Source organism: Sciurus vulgaris (assembly GCF_902686455.1).
Source record: "Sciurus vulgaris genome assembly, chromosome: 1".
Lineage (NCBI taxonomy): Eukaryota > Metazoa > Chordata > Mammalia > Rodentia > Sciuridae > Sciurus > Sciurus vulgaris.
The window spans coordinates 72,544,809-72,570,310 of NC_136461.1; the positions used below are offsets into that span (position 1 = coordinate 72,544,809).

Below are 25,502 nucleotides of genomic sequence, written 5' to 3' on the forward strand. Positions count from 1 at the left end.
TTTAGAAAACGGGTCATACTGTGTGTAGCAGAGCCGTAAAGGATATATGCATGCTGTGGAGCAGAAAGAGCTGGAGGGGAGGGTATTCTCCAGAGAGAGAGAGAGAGAGAGAGATGGGCAAGTACTGGAACTGTTTTGAGAATGGAAGGTAACCTGGTGAGACTGGACAAGAACTGGAAAGGTAAGTGTGATGAGTAGACTATAAAGGGTGTTGAAGGACACGCTTACAAGTTTGGACTCTATCCCATTGTGTAAAGTCTGATCTGCAGACCACCCGTGCAGGACTGCCTAGCTGCTTTGAAAACTGCAGAGTCCCATAATCACTGTAGACCTACAGAATCAGAGGTCGTTCAGGAAATTTGCATTTAAAATTAGCGCCCGTTCAGGAAAGTGACTTGATAAATAAAGTTGGCATTCGGGGAATGCAGTTCTGAAGGCAGGCCCTGGGTGATTGTTCCAGTTAGCACACAGTCAGGAAGGTCAGCTAAGTGACATGATCTAGATTAGAGGGTTGGGGGGAGGGGAATCTGTGGATTAAAAAAAAAAATTCTATGTTTGTTTTCACAAACTGTTAAATGAAATGTATTCATTTGGTAACAAACCACAGTAATAATAGTAGGAACTGCTATTTTCACAAAAGAAATCATAGCTCTTTTCAAATTATATTACAGATATTGCAGATATATTATTTATGCTCATTACAACCTCAAAATTAAGCTGGTTGTTAGAATCACTGATGGATCTTATTTAAGGTGTTAATGAAGAAGAATGAATTAACATAGCATAGTTTTCAAAATATATTAATGACTGAATTTCAATATAGTCTATCTCTCTTGTTACCTCTTATTTTTATCTGATACATGGGCTTTTCCATGCTGCCCAAGGATTCATGGCACAAAATAGATAAGGAACTCTAGACTAGGAAGACATGACAAAGGCAGGAACCAAAGGAAGTTGTGGAAAAGGAGGACTTGAAATTCAGGAGACATTTCAAAGGGAGAAGTGTTAAGACAGCATCTACTTAAGTAAGTGAATACTCCATCTTGAAAAGAAAGGGAAATAGATACAGAAGGGAAGAAACAAGAGCAGTAGACAGTGGGAAACATTGCTTGTCTCCGAAGGATGGATGTTTTGTACTTACCAGAAGACAGCTGAAAGGCCCAGGAGAACCCTGAAGACTAATCAGGGTCTTGGAGAGATTTCCCAACAAACAGTTCTTGGAGACACATTTACCAGATGCCCAACATGTTCGTCTCAAATTTTATTCTAAATATCTGTTTAAAAAAATAAAAGATGGGAGGCAAGCATGATAAGTTTATAAATGCTTTGGGATGAGAAAAGAGGTTAATGACCACTTAGATGAGGCCAGCTAAGTGAAGAAAACTCAGAAAGGTAAAGTCTCAGAAACCAAGTCTTTTCAAATAGAGATCTGCTGGCAACAGGCCACAGATAAATATAGCAAAAAATGTACTCAAGCAAACAGCTGTGTGGATTACACAATGAAGGTAAAGAGGAAATTAGGGCTATTTAAATCACTATGTTATGGCAGTTGTAATTTGTACCACATATTCCTTCATCTGCAGTAGTTATCCTCCTAAGTAATAAAATCATGGTAAGAGAATATAGTTACTGACAAGTCTGAAGAATTAGCTTGGAAGCAGGTCACGGGCAACTGTCAATGCGATGTTCTTCAAAATCAGTGAAGCACCATCTCAGGTTCTGACCTACTTTATGGAGGACTTATCTAATACCCACTTTTGTCAGCCTCTGAAGTCTTGCTATTAACCTAGATGATAGAAAATGTGACCTTTGTACCTTGGTAGCAAGAAAGTACTCTGGAATGGGTGAATTAATTTATAGTGATTATGAGTGGCTCAAATGTCAAACATATTTTTTAATAAAATGCTCACACATTTCTAAGTATTACCTTCTACAATTTCTGGTTGAACTCTAATGAGCTCTAATACTTTGAAAACCAATCATAACACAAGTCCCTGGACATAACGTTTACTCTAGGTAGTAGAAGAAAGGAGACATCTCTTCTGTTATTCTTAGTAAGTACAAATCAATTTCAGCTGGAAACAGGAAAAATGTGAACATTTCAGAGTAATCTTAGTAAAGTAATATATGGTATTGGAAATTTTTTCATGATCTTTTAATAATCAATTTAATGGAAAAATAAAATTTGGAAATTATAACATTGGATGCTCAGTGTATAAAATATGCACTTTTTGAAAAACTTCAGGATAAACTATAATTTTAAAGTAATAACTCGAGATTTTTTAAAAAAGAAAAATATTTATAAAAATAAACCTGAAATAAATTTACTTATTAAAAGTTTGCAGACAGTATTATTAATTTAATACAGATACCTCCAATTGAAAGTGATTTCTAGATGTAATATTGGTAGGGTTTTTATTATTAGAAATTACTAAAATAAACTATGAGATTTTTCCTGAAACACAAGTGCATTATAAAATAGCTACTTCCTAAGTAGTCATTTTCTTTCCAGTTTTGACTATATTCACCAATCTAATTTCAGCTAATGAACTTTCTATTTATGATGCCTAGAAACTAAGACATGTTGCTTTTTAATTTAAAAGGCTTAGGGACTCTGAAAAACTAAGAACAATCTGATCTTCCTTTACCCTTAGTCACTAGTCAATAATTTAGACACAGAAGTTAATTAATATTTGTGAAAGTAGTGAATGAGCTATTCCAGTAAGGCAGCATGCATTTATAATGTGTCTTCCAATTTTGCCATTTAACCTACTGCTGGAAAACTGACTTTCTTTCTCCATGAAAACTGAAATCCAGTCAAGCACACAGATTATTTAATAGCAGCATTTGAAAATAAATGGACACCTGTTTACCTTGAGTATTTTAGGGGATGCCAGTGTTGTTAAACTGTTATCTATATACAAACTTAATACTTGAGACTTTGGTCAGACTTCTGATCTACAGTGATGTAAGAAAATAAATTTGTGTTGTTTAAAGTCACCAAATTTATGATAATTTGTTATGGCAGCAGTAGAAAACTAACACAGAATGCATACTGGTAATTCCGCAGACCATTAGACAAAAAAACATTTTGTCCAGACTGGAGACTCACAAAAAAATGGCAGAAGGGAAGGGGAAACCAGGCAATCATTAACTCAACTTTTTAAAACAATTTTTTAGTATGTTCACTATGCTAGTTATAGGGTTATGCCAGTGGAGATAAAAACAGAACCCCCATCTTCACAGTTTACAGAGACTAACTTCACATGCCCTCAATCAAACTCTTAATGTTCCCTATATCAATAAATAACAACCCCATGCCTTCAATTCCTTAGGCAAAATTCACTGACGTCATCCTTTATCCCTTTCTCTCTCAGACCCTACATCAAGTCATCAGCCATTAGCCGTCTAAAAAATACAACTAGAATCTAAATCACAATTTTATTTTAGGAGATGGAGTCTTTCTATATTGCCTAATCTGGCCCCAAATTCCTAGTCTCAAGCTGGCCTTGAACTCTTAACCTTACGAGATTCTCCTGCCTGAGCCCTCAAAGTAGCTGGGACTAGAGACACACGCCACCAGGCTGGCCCAATCCTTGTCCATCCCACTTTCTCCCTGATCTGTGCTGCAACATCGCTTCCATAGGTTGTTGAACAATCTCTCTTTTGGATTCCTGCTTCAGCCCTTTCCTTGCTGCAGTCTTAACGTAGCGCACCTACTGGTGGTTAAAATGCAAGTCAGGTGGAGTAAAGCAGCTCCTCAGCTCCAAACCATCCAATGGCTCCACACCTCTTCACAGAAAAGCCGAAGTCATACGTGACCTCGCCCCCCGTGTAGTGTATTATACAATTGTTCCCGAATATATTGTCCCCAACTCTTACGTCTCTTCTCTGTCAAAGGGCCATACATTCCTACCTACTGCCATGCAGGCAGAGTATCCCTCTCTCCCATCATCAGAGCTGGTCACATACTTTGCATGGGCCCGTGGAATCTGAGCAGAAGGACAGGGTGCCAATGACAAGAATACTTTCCTTCTGGCTGTTTTATTAAATGTGCCAAGCACCACTCCACAGAAGCTTCACACTTGCTTTTCCCTCTGCCTAGAAACACTCTGTCTCCCCCAGATGTCTGCATTTTGGTCTTCCTCCATTCTCTGAGCTTTACTCCAGTGACACTTAGTGAGGCCTCCCCTGTCATGGATTGTAGTCACCGCTGCACCACTCCTGCACTTCCTCTCCCCTTCCTACTTTATTCTTCCTCTTAGCAACTACCACCACCTAAATACTCACTCCTGTGCTCCTTTATTTATTTTTTTTTGTTTTCATTTTCTGTCTCATCCTGAAATGTAAGCTTTATCAGGGCAAACATTTTTTGTCCCTATTTTGTCTACTTGTCCCCCGCTGTTTCCCTAACACCTCGGATAACCCCTGGTCCATCCTAGTCAATAGATAACATGTATATGAATAGTTTGGTGGTGTGTTAGTGTGTGCCTGTGTGTGTGCACGTGTGTGTGTACACATGCGCGCACATGCGCATGTGTGCGGTGTGCAGGATGAGACTAGGTTCAGTATTTTTGTGCATTTTAAGCCAATTGCAGCTGAAATAGAAAATGGAGATGAAGAATTGATAAGTACATTGATTAAGAAATCTTTCAAAAAAAGAACAAGGTCCAAGACCTGAAATTATGCTAAGACTTGGCAAATGGGGTGGAGGACATTTAGTCTGAAAAGCTGACACTGGACCATTTCTTTTTTGCAGAATATTTAAAAATTACAGATTTGTAAGTAAGAATAACAAAGTTGTGGCTAAATCATAAATTGTACCTTTCTATACAAAGATAATGATTTTAAATAATTTCATTTGTTTTTGTTTTATTTTGTTGTTTTTGTGGTACTGGGGACTGAACCAAGCTCTACCACCAAGCTACATCTCCAGTCCTTTTTACTTTTTTTTTTTATTTTGAGACAGTCTTTCTAAGTTGCTGAGGCTGCCCTAAAACTTGCCATCCTCCTGCCTTAGCCTCCTGATACATGGGGATTATGGATGGAATCCAAATGAATCTTCTTATGACAAATGAAACTTCCATTTCAAATGAAATGAAACTATTTGTCCCTGAAACTGCTCTCTGTGTCTCCTCAGCAAAGTCACTGACCTCTCAGGGCCCCTTTTCTCATCATAAAGTGGGGATAAAGATAGCAGTAACAATAAAATGAGGTTAAGATAAAATTAAAAGTACACATAAATTGCTTAAAACTGTCTTCCACATAGTAAACCCTCTACAACCAAGATCTATCATTATTACCATTTGAAAAAAAGTACATGGGCAAAAATCTCAAGGGAAAAATATTTATAGGCTCCCATATTTTGAGTCAAGATTTTGTAATCAAGGCACTAAGTTAAAAAAAAGTCTTGTGATTTTTTTATTATAAGTTATGAGATAATAATCAATGTTAATTTATTAAAATGAAGCAAACCAATCTGAGATAACTGAGTTGATGATGATGAAATTTTGATTGCTTTTATTAAGTCTTCACAGACTCCATGTGAGGAAGGTTTTATTATTTTCACCATTAAAGAGATGACTGAGAAGGTAAGTAATTTTCCCAGGGTCACTCAGCTGGTAAAAAGTAGAGCCTTTTTAAAGACTGCTGGCTGGACTCCTGGATTCACACTCCTAACCACTGAATAGGATGGAACAAAGACAAGCATCTTGGAGAACATGGGGATATGACGTAATGGTGATGACCTATGACAGTGTTATAGCCTGTCAAAACCGATAAGCAACTCCATACAAAACATCCAGAGGCACCTCTGACAGCATAGATAAGGCTTTAGTGTTTACATGCTCACATGCTAAGGCAAATGTACAATTTAAACTATGTTTATTCAACAATGTATGTATATGCACACTGCGGGTCTGTCCCTCCCAATGGACTTTAAGTTCATCTTTGTAACTGGGACACCTGTGCTGGGGCCCCCACACAAGGCAGCAGACAGCAACCACCTGGGGTGTAAACTGCAGTGAGAAGCAGGGGATCCAGTGCCCCCTGTCACACTTTGATGGCAGGGCCTCTGCGGAAACTTTGAAGTTTTGGCAGGTCACCATCTTGTGCTTTGGTTGAATGGCTCTATTGGAACAAGATATTATCAGTAAGATTATTTTCACAATAAACCATTGGTCACAGAACATCTACTCCACTGAAAATACATGTTGATTTAGTCCAGGGCAAAGTTTAGAAAACATATTGCTATGTTCACAAAGTGATAATGCTTAATATTTGAAATCATAAGCCAGAATTTACTAATGATGATATCTGTTTCAGCAGACTACGTCAGAAACATGGCTCCAAAAGCTCAAAAGGGAAAGAAACCAAGTGGTCAAAAAAAGGAAAAAGGTGGAAAAAAAAAACCCAAACCATTACCTGGTAAGATTATTTTTCATTTAAAGGTTTTTTTTGTATTTATTTCTTGTACATATATTAGCAGCCAAAATGATTGTTTTCATGTATCAAACAAAATTAAATATTTTTGCTCTCATAAAGTCGAACACATGCAGAATTAAATATTTGGGGATTAATTTTTAGTTTTGATTCATTTTGTTACAATATCAATTAAATACTGTATAATGAATGCCATAGAAAGTATACCACTAAGAAATAACTTTGAGAAAAGTGATTATTCAGATTTTTCCCTAATTATTCATAAGATAGTTTAAGTCTTTTTGTATATTTGCATTTGTGCTTTAAGGTTTGGTAAAAATATTACAATAAACTAAGATATTTACTTGATTGAAAATGTACATATGATATCATTTTATTATATTCTAGATACTGAAGAAGAGGAACCATTAAATATGGAGAGCATGGGTAAGTGGAAATATAATTTAGAATTTATGTCCCCAGTTTCATAATATTTTAATATGCAATAAAGCAAGCAAGAGTACTACATATTGAAGTGATTAATCAAAATGTACAAGGGCTAGCATTATACCATGTGCTTTAGAATATAAAATGAAAAAAGCAAAGAATAAAAAATAAGAGATGAAAACAGAATTGCAAACTAAGACATAGTCTTGGAAGAAGAGATCCTTAAAAATATATTTTGTGAGTATTAAAAGACCTTTTGTGATTATAAAGCATTTTAAACCTGCAAATTATAACTTTTATCAAAATAGCATTTTTCAAACTCTGGTTCATATGCAATATTTATCTGTACTTCATAGACTCCACTATTTCAAGGAAAGGTGTTGGCTTTCAAGGAAATAAACTAGAACTTAAGCAACAAAACTAATGTCATTCTCTCTTTCAAAGGCTAACTAATCTCACAACAACAGGACTTTTTCAGGGAAGTGGAGGAGAAACCTCACTTTCAGAGTTGATTTAGATGAAGATTTTTGCTTTTAGTCATGGAGGGTAGGGAAAGAGCTCTCAGATTTTTATGTGCCTGTCTCTGTATCATTGAGCTCTAGACTCTAATTCCATCTCAAGAGACCTTCTTCTTCATAGCATGTAAAACTATCAGGTTAAAGTACAGACATGTTTGTCAGCTCTCTGTCACTATTACAAATAATGGAAATAATCAACTTATAAAGAGAAATGTTTATTTTGTCTCACAGTATTGACTGGTTGGCCCTGTTGCTTTGGGCCTGCACTGGTTCATCATGACAAGAGCGTATGGCAAAACAAACAGCTCACCTCATGGCCAGGAAGTAAAAGAAAGAGAAAGAGACCCAGGTCCCACCATCTCCTTCAAGGGCATGCCCCCAATGGCCTAAAAACCTCCAACTGGTCCCCACCACCTCCCAATAGAACCAAGCTGGGGACTGAGTCTTAATAAACAGGACCTTGGAGAACATTCCAAGTCTGAAATCAATTCTCTTTACTCATGAAATTCTATAAAGTTGCTTCAATACTGACTTACCCAATACCAAACTATTGTTTCAAGGTGAAATACAGGATTAGATTCCTTCAAGCCTCTGTTCAGGTTTTTATCAACTGGTCAATACATAACCTTGTTTTAAGTGTGTTTCTGTTTAAAGACTCCTTATCTAAAATATGATGTTAATGAAGTAACATTGAACATGTCACTATAACTCATGCCTGAATGAAGCTTATCTAACACATTTTCTCCGTAAGTCATCACACATTTCCTGCACTTAGGAACACCAGACCACACTTCAGCATCATGCGTGGGAGCCACTTTAAGCAGCAACATCACCAATAAAATGCATGACAACGCAACACAAATAAACCCCCCAAAAGGACACAGACAACTTTGGAGGGACATTTATTCTTTTTACTACAGCCTTTGGGACTAGACAGATCTGATTCAAGTCATGATTCCCCTACTTAATAACTGTGTAGCCCCAAATAACTTCACCTCCCTGAGTCTCTGCTTCCTCATCTGAAAAATGAGGTAGGATATCTACCACATGAGATTTTTGTAGAAATTAAAATAGGAGATACACTTGCTTTTCCTCACATGGGGCTATAACAAAGTAAGTTCACAGAACTCTTATCACCATTAAAAAAAAACAATGAAGTTAGAAAAACAGATCAATGGATGAGAATAGGGTCCAAAAATATACCCACCCACATAAATGTGGTCAACTGATTTCCAGAAAAAGTGCCAAGTAAAGATAGTCTTTTCAACAAATTATACTGGAAAAATTGGATGTCTTTATTCAAAAATAAATAAATAAATTTCAATCCATACCTCCCATCATATGCAATTAACTCAAATATACCACAGACCTAAATGTACAACCAAGTATTACAAAATTTCTAGAAGAAAACAGCAGAAAATTGTGTGCCCTGGGATTAGGCAAGGATTTCTTATATATAATACTTAAAATTATTAGTTATTTTTAAAATCCTGGGAAGTTAAGAAAATCTTTTTAAATCTTGATTATTTTCTTTTATGGAATACAAGTTAGCAACAAAAAAGAATGAATTATTACATGAACAAACAGCATGGATGAATCTCAAAATAATTATGCTTCTAAAAGAAGACAAACAAAAAGAGTCTATACTGTATAATTCCATTTATAAATATTCCAAGCAAAAATATGCAGATCAGTGGTCGGTTGCTTGGGGATGATGGAGGAGGGCAGGGAAAAGGGGTGGGAGGAAACATTTGGGGCTTATCGATGTGTTCTTCCTCTTCTTCACCGTGGTGAAGGTTTCATGGCTACGTACATGTATTTATCAAATTGTACATTTTAGATATATGCAATTTATTGTTTGTCCATTAGGTATCAGTTAAAACTATTTTTAAAAAGCCAGATACCAAATAAAATGGTGGGGGGGAAGAAGGCACAGGTGAAGTATATAAAATGTATAAGGTCATTTAAATGAACTCTTTCAATATGCAGGACAATATATGTATAACCTATGATTTGACTTGCATAGCCCTGTCTTGGGTACACAGAAGGAGTCTGAGGCATGAATTATGTAGAGCTCAAGTCTGTCTTAGATCCTGCTCTATCAGGTTGCTAGGTGAATACCTACCCTTCAGTATGTCCTATGGAGCCTCCTCTCTGTTCCCTTCCTGACTGTGTGTAGGAGCAGGGCCCTCTCCTGGCTCTGCTGTATTTACTCACTAGAGAGAAAGTATAGGAGGTGATTATAGGGACCCTAGTTTGGATGCCAGTTCCCCAGTTTCCAATTCTCAGTGGCTGACCTTGGAAAGGTTTCTCAGACTCTGTGGGCCTCAGTTTCATTAAAAAAAAAAAAATGGAGACAACTATTGTAACCATCTCAGAATGTTGTGATGAATAAATGAGTTTGTAATGCATACAAAGTGCTTAAAACTGCACCTGGCACAGGTAGGTGCTCCGTAGAAGGCACTATAGTTACCATGGCTGTTCCACTGTTGAACCTGAGTCCTGCATTAGCCTGCCCCCTCCCAGCAAGTCCAGCCCTTGGGGCAGGTGCTCTTGACCTCCATCAGCTTCAGGAGTCCCCAAGGGCTCCTCCTCTGCCCCAATACCTTCTCACTCTCCTTCCAGCAACTAATACCCCATCCGCCCAAGGTTCAAGTGAGCCCATCTCAGTGCTGATCACCACAGCCCCATTGCTATAACCTGAGACACTGTCCTCCGTGTATGCCTCAAAGCACAAACAAGAACTGTCCTTGTCTTAAATTTAGCCCCAGCAGCCTTACACTCTCTTCAGTTTGGATGTTATTCTGATGGGCATGAGAGTACCAGCCTCGAGAGGATTTTTTGTAGTCGAGTGACTGCCTTTTGTCTGATTAATTGCCAACCCCAGCTAGAAACAGTCTCTAAGGTTTACTAACTTCTAGATAAAGGAATGTTATTAAAGTCACCTTGAAAATGCCTAATTCTTGCAAAAGGATAGCTTGGTGAAAAATATCAAGCTGGTAGAACTTGAAGTTTGTGTTCAGTGGGGGAAGGTAACATAGTACACAATCTTTGTCTTTCCAGTTTCTTGGATGGCAGGCAGTTTTCTGGTCTGACCACCTGTGTCTGATCCTAATGTAGTGGGAGTTTCAAGGTTCTACCTAGGTCTATTTTTAAAAACTAAATAACAACCAATATGTAAAAAAAAAAAAATTACAAAAAGAAAGTGCAGATGAAGTGTATAAAATGTATGGGGGTTGCTTAAATAAACTCTCTCAATATGGTTTTCTTTTTTTTTTTTTTTTAGCTTTAAAATCTTTTAATTATAAAACAAAACAGAGACACATAAAATGCAGAAATAAATGCATGGCTCAAAAAATTATAAGACATATACCACTCAGGTGAAGAAATAGAATATTGTCAGCTACACCAGAAGCCCCTGCCACGTATCCTGTCCCATCACAAACTCCTCTCCTGCCATAAATATTAGCCTGACTTTGATAGTAATAGCATCCTCGAGTTTTTTTTTTTTTATAATTTTGTCATCTAAACTTGCATTCCTAGAAACCATAGCTGAGTTCTGCCCATTAACAAAGTAGATGTAATTTAAGTCTCTTTTCATCGATAGATTTCTCTTCCATTTTTTTTTTATTGTAAACAAATGGGATACATGTTGTTTCTCTGTTTGTACATGGCGTAAAGGCATACCATTTGTGTAATCATAAATTTACATAGAGTAATGTTGTTTGATTCATTCTGTTATTTTTTCCCTTCCCCCCACCCCTCCCACCCCTCTTTACCCTCTATACAGTACTTCCTTCCTCCATACTTGCCCCCCTCCCTAACCCTAACTCTAACCCTAACACTAACCCTTCCCTCCCCCCCATTATGTGTCATCCTCCACTTATTAGCGATATCATTCGTCCTTTGGCTTTTTGAGATTGGCTTACCTCACTTAGCATGATATTCTCCAATTTCATCCATTTGCCTGCAAATGCCATAATTTTATCATTCTTTATGGCTGAGTAATATTCCATTGTATATATATACCACAGTTTCTTTATCCACTCATCAATTGAAGGGCATCTAGGTTGGTTCCACAGTCTGGCTATTGTGAATTGAGCAGCTATGAACATTGATGTGGCTGTATCTCTGTAGTATGCTGATTTTAAGTCCTTTGGGTATAGGCCAAGGAGTGGGATAGCTGGGTCAAATGGAGGGTCCATTCCAAGTTTTCTAAGGAATCTCCACACTGCTTTCCAGAGTGGCTGCACTAATTTGCAGCTCCACCAGCAATGTATGAGTGTACCTTTCTCCCCACATCCTCGCCAACACCTATTGTTGCTCATATTCTTGATAATCGCCATTCTAATTGGGGTGAGATGGAATCTTAGGGTGGTTTTGATTTGCATTTCTCTTATTACTAGAGATGTTGAACATTTTTCCATATGTTTGTTGATTGCTTGTAGATCTTCTTCTGTGAAGTGTCTATTCATTTCCTTAGCCCATTTGTCGACTGGATTATTTGAATTCTTGGAGTAGAGTTTTTTGAGTTCTTTATAGATTCTGGAGATTAGTGCTCTATCTGAAATATGATTGGCAAAGATATTCTCAATATGGTTTTCTAAGACAAAACTTCAGAACTTTTATATGCCTTCAACACTATACAAATCACTGTCCACAATGTTTTCAAAGGATTACTTGTATGTAAATCAAACCCACAATCACTTACTGAGCACCTTGCATGTGTTAAGTGTTATGGTTAGTATTTCAAGGGTGATGAAAATGGGCAGTTTGTCCCTAATTCATTACTTACTGGATTTCAAATGTTTGTTATACCAACTGATTGCAATTTAGAATATATTTCCATTTAGAATTAGGGTTATGTGTACACTTATTCAAAACCCCATATTTACCTGAAAAATCGTATCCTAGAACCACTGGGGTTCAGGGAAATGTTTCTATAGGAAAACAAGCTCAGAATTCCAAGGTGAGGACACACACTCCTCCCCTACAGGTGCCTTTGTTGAGCAGCTGGAAGGAGGATGGCGAGATATCCAGGTGTGTGGGAGTTGGAGAAGATGGAAGTGGGCCCTGGGACCTCAGGAGTACAGATATGGAAGAGAAAGTTCTGGGGACAGATGCAGAGCTGAGACTGGCTTGGCAGAAGCTGACAGTGAGATGAAGGATAAGAAAATGAGAAGAAAGTTTAAGTGAACGGATGGCAGCAGGCAAAATTCTCCCTTGTCCTCTTACATCCTCTGTCCCAGGGCACACTACTGCTGAGGACAGATCTTGGGGTGGGAGAGAGGCACCAGGAAGCTTCTTCGTCCTACTTCCTCCTCTTCTGAGGGCAATCCTGGGACTGGTGAACCAGAGGGGAGGCAGAGATTCCCTATCCAATACAACCTGAGAATTCAGCAATTGGAAAACATGAAAAGGCCTGACTGTGCAAAGGAGGAGCCCTAAAGAGCAGACAGAGTACTATATTGGGGCAAAGGAAGAGATTTTTTTGTTTTTTGTTTTTTGTTTTTGTTGTTGGTTTGTTTTTGTTTTTAAAGAAGACTGTCATTGAGCAAATAAGTGTGCTGGGGGAGAACAGCATAGACATGGAGAAGTTGAAGGGAGAGGAACAGTTGATGGGGCCATGACTGAGGAGGGTGGAGGGGGCAGGCAGGTCCTCTGCTTTGGGGAAAGGATGGGACAGGGGCACCTGTGCTGATCAGTGGGTGAGCAAGATTCTGTGCTATAGAGACCCTGTTTTCTGGGTGAGAGATCTGCAGGTGCCTGGGGGTGTTTTAGGAAGGAAATAGAGGCTTGGAAGAGCCTGAAAAGATCTTTCGACCAATACTTTCACTTTCAAAACCTATCCCAAGAAAATATTTGAAACACAATAAAATTCATAAACTAGATGTTTATTTATAGGATTATTTATAATATTTGGAAACAAATGAGAAAATTTTAGAATGTTTACCAACAAAAGAAGGGTTTAAAATTATACTACAGAATTAAATTAATTTAAAATGATGTTACTTGAAGGATTATTTAATGTCAGTAAAATACTTGTGATATAATAGTAGGTATTAAAAGCAGAACTTAGGATTTCATATAAGGTATATGTGGGGTGACTAAAAGAAATATTAATAGAAGTTCTTTCTTGAAGGGTATGACTATGGGCCATTGCTGTTTCTTCCTTTCTGTTTTGCTCAACATCTGTTTTATAATGGTTGTATTTACTTTAAATATAATAACAATAACTTTGAAGTTATTAAATTTTTAACCAAGAGAATTATTAAAAGCAAACAATTGCATATTTCCCATTGCTAATATTTGAAGTGGTTATATGTAATATCCAAATTTCACTTTATCTTTCCTAGGTCATCCTGAAATTTATCCTTTGGTATTAACTACCAAGACCCAGGAAATATTCAACTGCCGAATAGATGAAGATGTCACAGATGAAGTACCTTATAAGCTTATCAAAAAAGAAGATATTTTTGAAGACTTGCAAAACAGAGCTGCAGTATCTGATTTCCACCCAGTCAAAAAAATTGTCCGGGTAAGTACGATATCCCTCTTTGTTTTCCATCCTACCTCATTATGTACTTGGTGCATAATGTGTTATTATGTACCAGGAACATAATAACATAAGTTGGAGAGGTTGCTAATTTCAAATCTGGCATCCCCTTTACTCTGAATGAATACTAGCCTGCCCACATCTCCCTGGAAATCCTGCTTGATTGTCCTCTGTGAAAAGTAAAACTCCAGCAGAGAGGGTTAGTTGGTTTATCCTGCACCCAGAAAAACTCATCCTTGCCCAGTTTTACCTTGAATACGAATTGACCCCTTATTTTCTCATCTTGCTTTAATTGTCTAATTCATAATTTCGCTCATATGCTACAGAGCACACCAAATAAAAGTAATGCTTCTCTCTTCCTGTTAGGAATAAAATTATATTGGTAAGTATGCCTGGATCTTTTGTGTTTTTGAGAGCTTTAAGTTAAGCAAATAATTTTGTAGTTTGGGGTTATCAATCACAGACTAGTACTATGGTTCTCTTTTATGACTGGTTGATTAAAGAAAAATCAATATTGTATCAGCGACTGAATAAACCATTGAACATGAATCTCTTTTGATTCTATTCTTATAGGAATATCCTGGAGATGAGCTTCTGCTTGTTTATGACAAAGATTTCAAATATGGACTCAACTTTTATCTTATTGCCACTGAAGAGGGCAAGGAAAACTATTTAAATGTAAGCAGATCCCAAGCCCATGTGATTTGTTGGTTGTTGGAAAGAAGCTGTACCCCTGGGCAGTCCCAATACATGGTCTGATTATTCCTATTCAGCTCAATTTCCCTGGGGCCCAGATCAGATTCAGGTGCCTAGAACAGGTGAGCAGTAAATGTGGGGTGAACAGAATCGGATATCTCTGGGTGGCAGTCACTTATCTCATTTGCCTTTTATTAACCCAGTGAGAGAGAAAACAGAAGTATCTGGAGCACCCCGGGTCCCCTGGGAGCACTGCTCCCTGCTCCACAATCCTTTTTTCCAGTCACACCCATCTCCATGACCTTAGGTAAGTTACTAACCTCTTGTCTATAGCAGTGGCACCAATAGTACCAGTACCCATTTGGATCAAACGGGTTAATACAAGTAAAACCCTTTGCTCAAGGTAGGCAAGAAAGGTAACAGATTTTTGAGATTCATAAATTGAGTGGAATGATTTGGAAAGTTTGGCCAAATTGTTTGAGGGAGACAGATAGGTTTGCATGGTTGTCCAACAAGAAGGAAAAAGAAAGGAAAGTCACAGAATTTAAAAATACCTAAGAGTTTCTAATTTAAAACTAATTTTTCATTTTGCCTTAATACTTTAAATCTTATTCTTATCATTGCTTTTCTCTGCTTCTATATTATTATTGTGAAATATTTGAAATGTATAGAAAAGTAAAGAGAGTGGTATAACAAATATCTGCAAAGTACCACCCCAAATGAATATTTTATCATATTCACTTCAAAAAAGTTTTTTTAAATGAAATAAAATAATGTCTCACTCCCTTTGGTATCCTCCCAATTTCATTTTCCTCACTCCTCCCTCTAAGGAACCATTGTTCTAAGGTTGTATATAACCTTCCTGCCCAGGATTTTATACCTTTATCATATATGTATGCTCTGCAAATAATGTGTCTTGTTGTTTAATTAATTTAAAATTTATCATGGAAATTATGTCATTTTATATAAAGCATTCTGCAGCTTTTTTCACTGAATAGGAAAATTCTAGAATATATAAATATTGATACATTTTTGGACATTCTATATATGTTGATTGAGTTTGTTCATTATAATTGCTTTATGGGATTTTATTTTATGATGATACCACACTGTATCCATCCATTTCCCTAGTGATATTTGTTTGATTGCTAGTTTCTCCAATTTACAAATATAACAGCAGTGGATGTCTTGGTTTTTAAAAACATTCATTGCTAATATTCAAGGAATATCATCTTTATTCATACTTACATTCCTCTTAATCAAAGAACCTTTCACTAAATCAGATAAAATTAGTTTTGTATTTTATCACCAAATTAGCATTATGCAGTCATACAGATGTGCAATAAATGACTTTTTCTTACCATGCTTCCTTTTTTTCTTATCCTATCTCTTCCCCTTCTTTCTACCTTTTTTGGGGGTACCAGTGATTGAAACCAAGGACACTTAACCACTGAGCTACATCCCCAGCCCTTTTCATATTTTATTTAGAGACAGGATCTCCCTGCATTTGCTTAGGGTCTTGCTAAGTTGCTGAGGCTGGCTTTGAACTTGTGATCTTTGTGCCTCAGCCTCCTGAGCCACTGGGATTAAAGGTGTACACCACCGTATATTCTTAATGTGTCTTTTTCATTCTTTTATTCTCCCCTTTTTTGACTTAATTTACTTCTCATCATTCAAAAGCATGAGCTACAAAGAAAACAAGCAGAAAATGCTTAATGAATTTATATAAAAGTAAATTTTATAGCAAAATATATACATGTGGTTGTAAACCTAAATTTGGCCATATATTTTAAAATGCTATTTATTTTACTCCAGCCCCCAGAATTACCACCAGAAGAACAGGAAGAAAATAAGGAACTTATTCCTGAAGACATATATATTTACCACCCACCTCTCTCTAAACCATGGGTTTCTTTAGGCAGTGAAAAAGAAATTGAGGAAGAATCAGTGAAGGAATCTACAAAGCAGGTCAGAGACTTAAATATGATTTCCAGTCCTTACCTCCCTATAGCTGAACAACATTTATTCCTGAGGCATCTATTAAATTTTTAATATGTACTATGGGGATATGTCTTTTTTCAATATTTTATAGATGAATGGCCTTTTTCTTAGGTGTGTTACTGGTTGAATCTGTCCCCTAAAAAGGATACAATTGAAGTTATAACCCCAGTTATCTCAGAATTTGACCCTATTTGGGAATAGGGTCATTGCAGAAATAATTAGTTAAGTTGAGGTCACATTGGAGTAGGCTAGACCCCTAATCCAAGTTGATTGGCACCCTTATAAGAAGATTTCTACATGTAGAAACAGACACGCAAGAAGAACACCACGTGGAAAAGGTGACAGAGATTAGAAGAATCTTAACTATTATCCAAGAAACACCAAGGATTGCTGGCCAACACCAGAAGTTAGGTCACATTCTCCATCAGCTCTCACAAAGAACCAGCCCTCCCAACACCCTGATTTCACACTTCCAGCTTCCACAACTTGAGAAAACAAAACCTGTGTTTTAAGCCACCTGGTTTGTGCTACTTGCTTATGGCAGCCCTGGGGAATGCATATGATGGCATTCCTTCCCAGAGTAACTCCTGAGAGGAGGATTTGTGTGTAAGTGACTTGATATGAAAGTGCCCCTAAGATAAGATGAAAAGCAGCAGGACAGGGGCATGGAAGAAGCTCTGTAAGGTAGCAATCTCAGGCAAAAGTCCCCCTGAGGAAAGACTTCATCCTGAACCTGTCAAGGAGTTCTGCAGTCTAAACTATACCTCAGAGTTTTCCCAAACAGAAACCAAGAGACTGGGCTTCCATATACTCCCTACCAGTCCACCATTGGTCAAGATGCAAACTGCCAGTCATTTTCTGTTCCTGTGGTCTCAATGGTGCTAGAGTGGTTCTACAAAGTGGGTGCGGCCTGTGAGGATGGAAAACTGAAGGGACACACAGAAATTGTACAAAGGGAGCTGAGAGAATCTAGGAAGAATGCCAACACTGTCTACCATTCCATGTTTCTCCTAGGACTTCATTATGTTACCTTTGCTGCTTATATGTGTTGCAGATTACATATATGATTTCTCGAAAACGAAATCAATTTGGTGCACCAATTACATTCAGTGACCAGAATGCTTCCAGTGCAAAAGATGCCTACATTGAATGTACAGCCTACCCAGATAAAAACTTCACCCTTAAAAAACTCGAGAAAGATATTGGCATGCAAGTAATCCCCCATATCAAGGACATAAGCACTCAGACAAGATGGTAGGTATGAAATAGGCTTTTTTATAGACAATTACCATAAAATTTAGCAACTTCCATGATATTTTGAGAGATCTTTTTAATTAAAAGAAATGGACTGACAATGATCACATAGAGTAATTCAATTCAAGATCTAATTTTGCTCAATAATGCCTTTAAAAATCTTAAGAAAGTGAGATACCACTGTAAAAGACTGTAAAGAATATGAGGTGGGAAAATGAGTGATGTTAATAATTGCAATGCTGGTCATCACTCAGCTGGAATATTACTGTTTCCCCTTAACAGCTTCATGATACCACCAAAGTGATCATTTTTTCACCTTGAGTCAAATTATCTTGCTTCATTAGCTAGATTTCTTATTTGGTTCACCGTTACTTATAGAAATACATTCATTCAGAGCCCTTGGGATGGCATCAAAGGTTCTGTTTTCCTCCATGATGAGGCAGACAGAATGACAGACAGTAGGAAAGTCTGGCAAGTTCTGAAGCAAAGGAGAGACAGAATGTAAAGCTATGAGGATAAGACATCCAGGCACTACAGATTGGAGGGCAGAGAAGAGAAAGGCTGGAGTTGAGGAGATTGACCAACTAGGAGCCAGTTGTAATTAAACCAGGAAAAATGTGACCAGTGTTTAAATTTTGGCGGTAGCTGTAAACAGGAAGAGGTGGAAAGGAGTTGCGTACAGACAAGATGCTATGAGCCCATCATCAGAGCAAACAGCTTGTCTCCTGCAGCTATTACCTAATGCCTCTGCTTTTCTTTGCAATAAAACTCTCCATGGCAGTTGTCCATATTCTGTAGTTCCACTTTCTCTTCCAGTTTTCTGTCTAAAGCCCACTCTAAAGCAGTCTTTTAACAAGATCTCTGACAGTTTTATCCAGCGATCCATTTTCAGACCTTAGTTCACTCAGCAGTATTTAACAGGATTGACTCTTTGTCCTTCTTGAAACACTTTTTCTGTTGGACTTGTGGACAACTCCTATTGTTCCCTTCCTAACTCACTGGCAGCTCTTCTTCTCTTTTACTGGATCTTCCTCTGCCAACTTTCTAAACATTTGAGGGCCCTGAGGCTATCTCCTTTTGATCTTCTTTCTAAGGAGACTTAATCCTGCGATTGTGTCATTCTGTTCCTGTGGTGTTTCCTATCATCTCTTTGCTGATGTCTCCCAAATCTATACATCCAACCTCCATCTCTCTCCTGAACCCTATGCTCATTTACTCATCTGCCATCTGCCTACTTGAATGTCTAATAGGTATCTCAAATTTAAATGCCCCAAAACAAAGTTTTGATTTTGTATCCCCAGTCCTGAAACATCCTGAATCCTTCTCCTCTCCATAAATGGCAATAATACACTCCTAATTACTCAGACCAAAATCCTTAGATATTCTTGGGTCTATTTTCCAAATATATCTCCTGCTATCACCTTGGACAAAGCCATCATCATTTCTTGCCTGGATTATTGTAGCTCTTCCTTACTAGGCTTCTGTTATCTATCCTCTTCCTCCTACATTCTGTTCTCCGTAGAAGAGTCAGATAAATTCCGTTAAAATGTAAGTTAGATCATGTCACTGATCGAAGCCCTCCACTGGTTTCCGTCCCAAGGAAAACTATAAGGCTTCACCTGATCTGGATCCCCTTTTCCCCTCTGCCCTCATTTCTCATAATTCTCCTTTCTCATCTATCCCAGCCACATTGGTTTTCTTGTTCCTTGGCTTCTCCAAGTGCTCTCATGCCTGGTATGCTTATGCAGTTCCTTTACTTGGAATGCTCTTCCCCCAGGTATCTTTTTTTGCTCCTTCCCTCCTCTGCTCAAATGAGGCATTCCCTGACATTCCTACTTAAAAGCTGCCACTCCCATTACTATCTAACCCCTTACTCTGTTTTTCTTCATGGTGCTGGCATTGCTTAATATATATTTTTCATTATCTCTTTTCCCCTCCTCATTTAGAATTTAAGCTCTACAAGAGAAGAGCTTTGTCTTTATCTCTTTCTCTTTCTCTCTCCCTCTCACTCTTCTCTCTCTCACTCTCACTCTCTCTCTTCCCTCTGTCTCTCTGCTCTATCTCTAGCTCCTAGAACAGTTCTGAACATGTACTTACTAAATGGGGAGGAAAGAAGGAATAGAACAAGAGGGAGGAGAGAAGATGGGGTTAAGGAAAAATGTGCAGCTTGATCATGCAGTTGTATTCAGTGTTGAGGGGAAAGCTATGAAACACAGTGAGAGTTCAAGACCAGAAGAATCAGGGGTCCAAAACATGAAGCACAGCAGAAAAAAATCAGAAGAAAGTGCAATGTTCAATCAGGGCACATAAACATAAATACCAAATGCTGGGCCAAGAAATGGATCAGAAACCAGGGAAGCAGATAAATTGACAGGCTAGAACCAGAGAAAGTAGACAGAAAGACAAGATTTGGTAGTAAAGTCCCTGCAGGGAATGACATCAGAGATCAATAAACTTCAAGAAGTGAGAGTGAGACAAAAAGGAGAGAGGTGATACATAAGTACCAAAGGACCTTGGATTTTGAGATAGCTTTCTAGTCAAGCCAACCAGAATTCCTCTGGGTCCCTATCTAGGTACAGACAAGTCCCAAGACTGAGCCAGCCTGGGTAGACTCAGTAGGTAGACTCAGAAGGGACAGTAAACCCCCAACAACAGAGACCCCAACCACACGACTTTGGATGTGGTTTGCTCTCAATGAATGTTGTCTGGGAGTAATAGTGACAGCTTTAGAGGAAGTAAGTGGATGAGAAGTAAGGTCAGGAGATCTAAATTAAGGAGCGAGTGGTAGAACAGGCTTCAAAGCCAGGCAGCTCTCCCTCAGAGCCCACACTCTTGACCACGTGCATCTTCTGCTTCTCAGCGCCACCTGCTAAGACCAAGATCAGCCAGTCTAGTGAGTGGGGTTGTCAATGAAGCCCAGAAGTAAAAGGCGGTGTGACATGTTCATGGTGGAGGCGAGCTGGGGAGCAGACTGGATGAAGCAGATTCCTTTCAAAGATCATCCTGCCATCGCTGCCTACATATAACTTCTTCCTAGTTTTGCAGACTTAGAGCAGAGTTTCTCACTTCAACACAAGTGACAAGTTGGGCCGAATGATTCTCTGTGGTGGGGGCTCTTGCCTGTGTTTTGTAGGATGTGCAACCGCATCTCTGGGGTCTACCTGCTAGACACCAGCAGTGCTTCCCAGCGTGACAACCAAAACTGTTTCCAGACATTGCCAAATGTTCCCCAGGCACACAGATGTATTGCACTAGTCAAGAAACATTCATTAATGACATGAAGAGAGCCAAAGATAAAGTAAATCTGGCAAATGTTAATAGTTGAATCTGGGCAAAAGGTGTATGAGAATTCTTTATATCCTTATAACTTTTCTATAAATTAAAAATGATTTCTAAATTAAAATTATACAAAATAAATGTTTTAATTATGTCAGAGATAAATTCATTTAGACTTTGAATGGTAGTCAATATCAACTGCTAAGACAAAGAAAAAATTCAAACTTTAGAATTTAAATGTAAATTAGTAGCCTAATATCACTGTTACAGAGACAAATTTTTTTGTTTCTTTGTTTTTTGTTTTGTTTTGTTTTGTTTTGGTACTGGGGATTTAACCCAGAATACTTCACCATTGAGTTTTCATTTTAAGACAGGATCTCACTGAGTTGCTGAGGGTCTTGCTAAGTTGCTGAGGCTGGCCTTGAACTTGCAATCCTCCTGTCTCAGCCTCCTGAGTCACTGGGATTACAGGTTCCACCACCTCACCCAGCTACAGAGACAAATTTTTGACCTATCATGACCTATATTTGCTTTTCTTTTACCTAATTTTTTAAATTCTACTTTCTTTGAATATATTAGGACATACCCCAAAAATGCTACTACACAATATCATGCAAGAGAATTCTCAGAAGAGGAAAGAGAAAAACTTGGAAAATCAAAGTCTTTGATTGATTTTCTTAAGAAGGTGTCCACAAGGTAAAAAAAAAAAAAAAAATTATGTTAAAATTTAGAAATAAAACATAAGATGTGCATGTTTACTTATAATAGTTCTAATAATTCTATATATGGTATCTAGACTGAAAGTACAAAAATATCAGATGTGCATGAGAGCATGACACATTCTACAGATTCCCAATATTTCTTGCCCTTCTATTGCTAAGCAATATCTTATGCCAGAACCATACCAAACACACTGAGCAACTGAGTGTGTGAGAATGTTTTCCTAATTGCAAATTAATAACTGCAGGCTGAGAATCCCACATCCAAATTGCTTGGGACCAGAAGTGTCTCCAATTTCATTTTTTCTGGATTTTTGGAATAATAATAGTAATGAGATGTCTTGGAAGGGACCCATAACTAAACATTAAGTTAATTTGTTTCACCATTACCTTCCACACATAGCCTGAAGGTAATTTTAATTTTGTGCATGAAACAAAGTTTCATGGTATTGAATTTTCCACTTATGATGTCATGTCATTGTTCAAACCATTTCAGATTTTCAACAATGTCAGATTTCAAATTTTTGGACTAAGGATGCTCAATCTTAGTCAAAGTATATTTGTATATACTATGGTTTCTTTTCTTTACCCCCCATTCCCCTTCTTAGCTTCATTGACTTTTATAGGATAATGAGGTTGAAGATGCTATGGATGTTAAGGATGACCATTATTATGATGAAAGTATTTGCAAAAATATCTTTGTAAATGAGAAACCAAAATCAATTCAGATATGCTTTTTGGATATCTCACTGTTATCACAAATTTCTGTGTCGCTGCTACCCTAACTGGTTCTGAAAGAGAGATGTCTTCAAAACAACCCCTATGCTCATGCTAGGCCTCAGGGCAGAGCTCTGGGGTTCTCAACTAGAGAAAGAGCTTGGCTAAATCTCATCAAGCTGTCATCAGAGTTTGAAGTGACCAATTGTGAACAAGTCTTGCAGTTATACCGAATGGGTTGGTTTCCATTTCTTTCCAAAATTAAAAAAATATGATGGACAAATTCATACATAGGCCAAGTTAAGCTTTTTTATTTTTATTTTTAAGAAAACATTCATTAATTCTTTCAGGTTGAATTAAATTTCCTGAAAATTCCAGCAATTCTCAGAAGTTATTACCTATGTCTAGAGAGAATCTGATGCAAAAATTCCTTTAATGATTCAGATTACATTAACTCTTTGCCACTCTCTCACAGGAAGCATGATGCAATGAAAAAAAAAAAAAAAAAAGAAGAAGAAGAAAAATTTAAGATTTCTTTCCACTTGTTGCACTAGACCAAGAAGGGTAGTCAGGTTTCTCAATACCTGGTGACAATTTTAATCTCAAGGGTTGTAATTCTTCCAAGACAGCAGGTTCCTTTTTCTTTTTCCCCTAATCAAATGACAAGTAAAGATAGCTCCCAAATTAATCAGTCCATTATATATGCACACAAAAGCAAAATAAACAAAGGGAATATGTGAACATATAGGCAGAAATGGGTAAAAAAAAAAATTACTCTGGCACAAAGTGTTAGTTACAAACTAAACACTCTGCATCCATGGAGAAAAATGTCCTAATGGACTGGGAGACCGGTCCCCTCAAAATGATACTTTGAATAAGTGTGAAAAGCCAAGTTGTCCAACCATGAAACAAAGGACTACTCACCTCTGGTGTCCAGTGCCACCTCAGAATGAATGTTCAGAGTGCAGTCACAGCAAGATGAGTCTCAAATGGCAGCTTAAGGCACTTATGAACTCCGAAGATATGTGAAGTTTCCAACTATAACTTTGGAGGGAAGAGTCCTGATACTATGGAATCTCAATAGTATCAACTGTCAATGTGTCAGTCCCCAACTCAGCTCAGTTAAAGTCTGTGTTACAAGAAAAAGCTCAAAACGGATCTAGTGCTGCCAGAGCATAATCACACGAATCATAACTAAAATACCAATTTACTTAGGTTCACAAGAATCAAAACATGGCAAAACATGTAACACCTCACTGCAACAGTCATTAGCATTTTTCTTGATAAGAAGATTAAAAATGAAAGGTCTACTTGCAAATGATCATATCTAGGGAGAGCTAGACCTTGGGGAAGTAAAAATGTTCAAAATAAAGGACCTCTCATCAATTCATAATTATTCTAAAGATAATCTGGTCATTATTTTTAGACATGGGATTTTATATTTTCCTTTCAGTTGCCATACTTATAAAGAAAGGAATGATGATCAGCTTTTTAATTTGCTCCCTGAGTTGTAAAATGCAGAAGCAAGAACCGTGAAAAAGGAAAACAGGAACAGGAATTACAATAGCAGTGGCCAAAATAAATAAGAAACCCATGTTTCTATCACTGCTGTACTTCCAATTTTAAATCAATTTAAGATTTATCTAATTTTTTTAAAAAATTAATATAAGCCTGATATTTTTATGGAAGAATGTCCTTTTAGAAATGAGTTCTTTCTTTCTCATACAGTTTCATTCAAAACAAACCTAAGAGAAGCATTATTTGCAAAAGTAGGAAATGATAGGAGAGAAACGTCAAAGGGATTCACAGAGCAGCCAACGTGGGGTTAAAAAAACAGTGATCCTCATGGGCTTTACCTGGGTCAACAGTTTTGCCAGCCTCTAGTTCATTCCTCTCAGGAACCACAAGGTTCCTAGAAATGGAGCGACTAGAAACCAGAGCAAAGTGCTGTCTTCACTTCCCCTTTGTGAATCACTTCCCCACTGGGGCCATGAGAACAGACCACAGCCCTGTCTCTGAGACTGCCTTTCTCATTCGGGCTGAAACAGACATACCCTTTCAAAAATGCTAATGCTGCTTCTTGAAACAGTGTATACTCCGAAGCCCCAGGGTGTGAACATCCTCTACCCAGGGTCCTTCAAAGCTTAATGTGGAGTAACCACCTGGGAACCTTGTTAAACTTCAGAGACTGACTCAAGGGATGAAGCTGGTAGATGGGGACTGAGGCTGAGACTGTGCGGCTAACAAGCTCCGGGCCCTCTGCTGCTGCTGGCCCGTGGTCCACGCTTGAAGCACAAGGACTTAGAAAATGCTTCTGTTCAAAAAAATGAAGTACGAGAATTTAACCAAGAGAGAATTCAATTAAGCAGTGACTACTAGTGTTAAGGATCAGTACGGAGGTATCAAATGGGACCCTTATTTACATTTTAGGAATGTCTATTATGAAATTTAGTGTTTACATTTAATTGTCTAAATACAGGGTTTCATAATTGGAAATGACTCAGTTTACCACACCTATTTAAACACACACACATACACACACACACACGCACACACAATTTGGATTTTCAATCATTGAAGCGGCATTCTAATTGTAGGAAAGCTCCAAGAAGCCAAGTGAGCTATTTTCACACTTAAGTCTGTAAAGGAATAATAAACATCGTAGTAACTATTTAAAGACAGGAACCTGTCAAACCAGAATCCCTAACCTCCTAAGAAATTGTACAAGCACTCAGACTATTCCTTAAAGGAGCAATGTTATCATCTTTACTGGCATAATTCTTCATTTTAGGGATTGTTTCACATATTGCAAGGGGGCTGGTAATGGAATTGAAGATAGTAACACCTCCCAGGCATTGTGGCATTGTAACAACTAAAACCACCAGTACACACATACAA

The 25,502-nt window shown here is 37.8% G+C and overlaps 2 protein-coding genes across 3 annotated transcripts in view; one reads left to right on the forward strand and one right to left on the reverse strand.

Annotated features, from left to right (window-relative positions):
* The window catches only part of LOC306660844 (mucolipin-3), a 177,854-nt gene that overhangs the window by 48,831 nt on the left and 103,521 nt on the right, over positions 1 to 25,502 (reverse strand). The window lies entirely within an intron of this gene.
* The window catches only part of DNAI3 (dynein axonemal intermediate chain 3), a 60,772-nt gene that overhangs the window by 854 nt on the left and 34,416 nt on the right, over positions 1 to 25,502 (forward strand). Inside the window, exons 2-8 of one of the 2 annotated variants that reach the window (XM_079139565.1) lie at positions 6,325 to 6,426; positions 6,829 to 6,867; positions 13,742 to 13,923; positions 14,515 to 14,619; positions 16,453 to 16,605; positions 17,693 to 17,892; positions 21,748 to 21,864. In XM_079139565.1, coding sequence (XP_078995691.1) covers positions 6,342 to 6,426; positions 6,829 to 6,867; positions 13,742 to 13,923; positions 14,515 to 14,619; positions 16,453 to 16,605; positions 17,693 to 17,892; positions 21,748 to 21,864 — 881 coding nt within the window. In that variant the 5' untranslated portion in view covers positions 6,325 to 6,341. The remainder of the gene's footprint in view (positions 1 to 6,324; positions 6,427 to 6,828; positions 6,868 to 13,741; positions 13,924 to 14,514; positions 14,620 to 16,452; positions 16,606 to 17,692; positions 17,893 to 21,747; positions 21,865 to 25,502) is intronic. The other variant, XM_079139566.1, reaches the window with a different exon arrangement.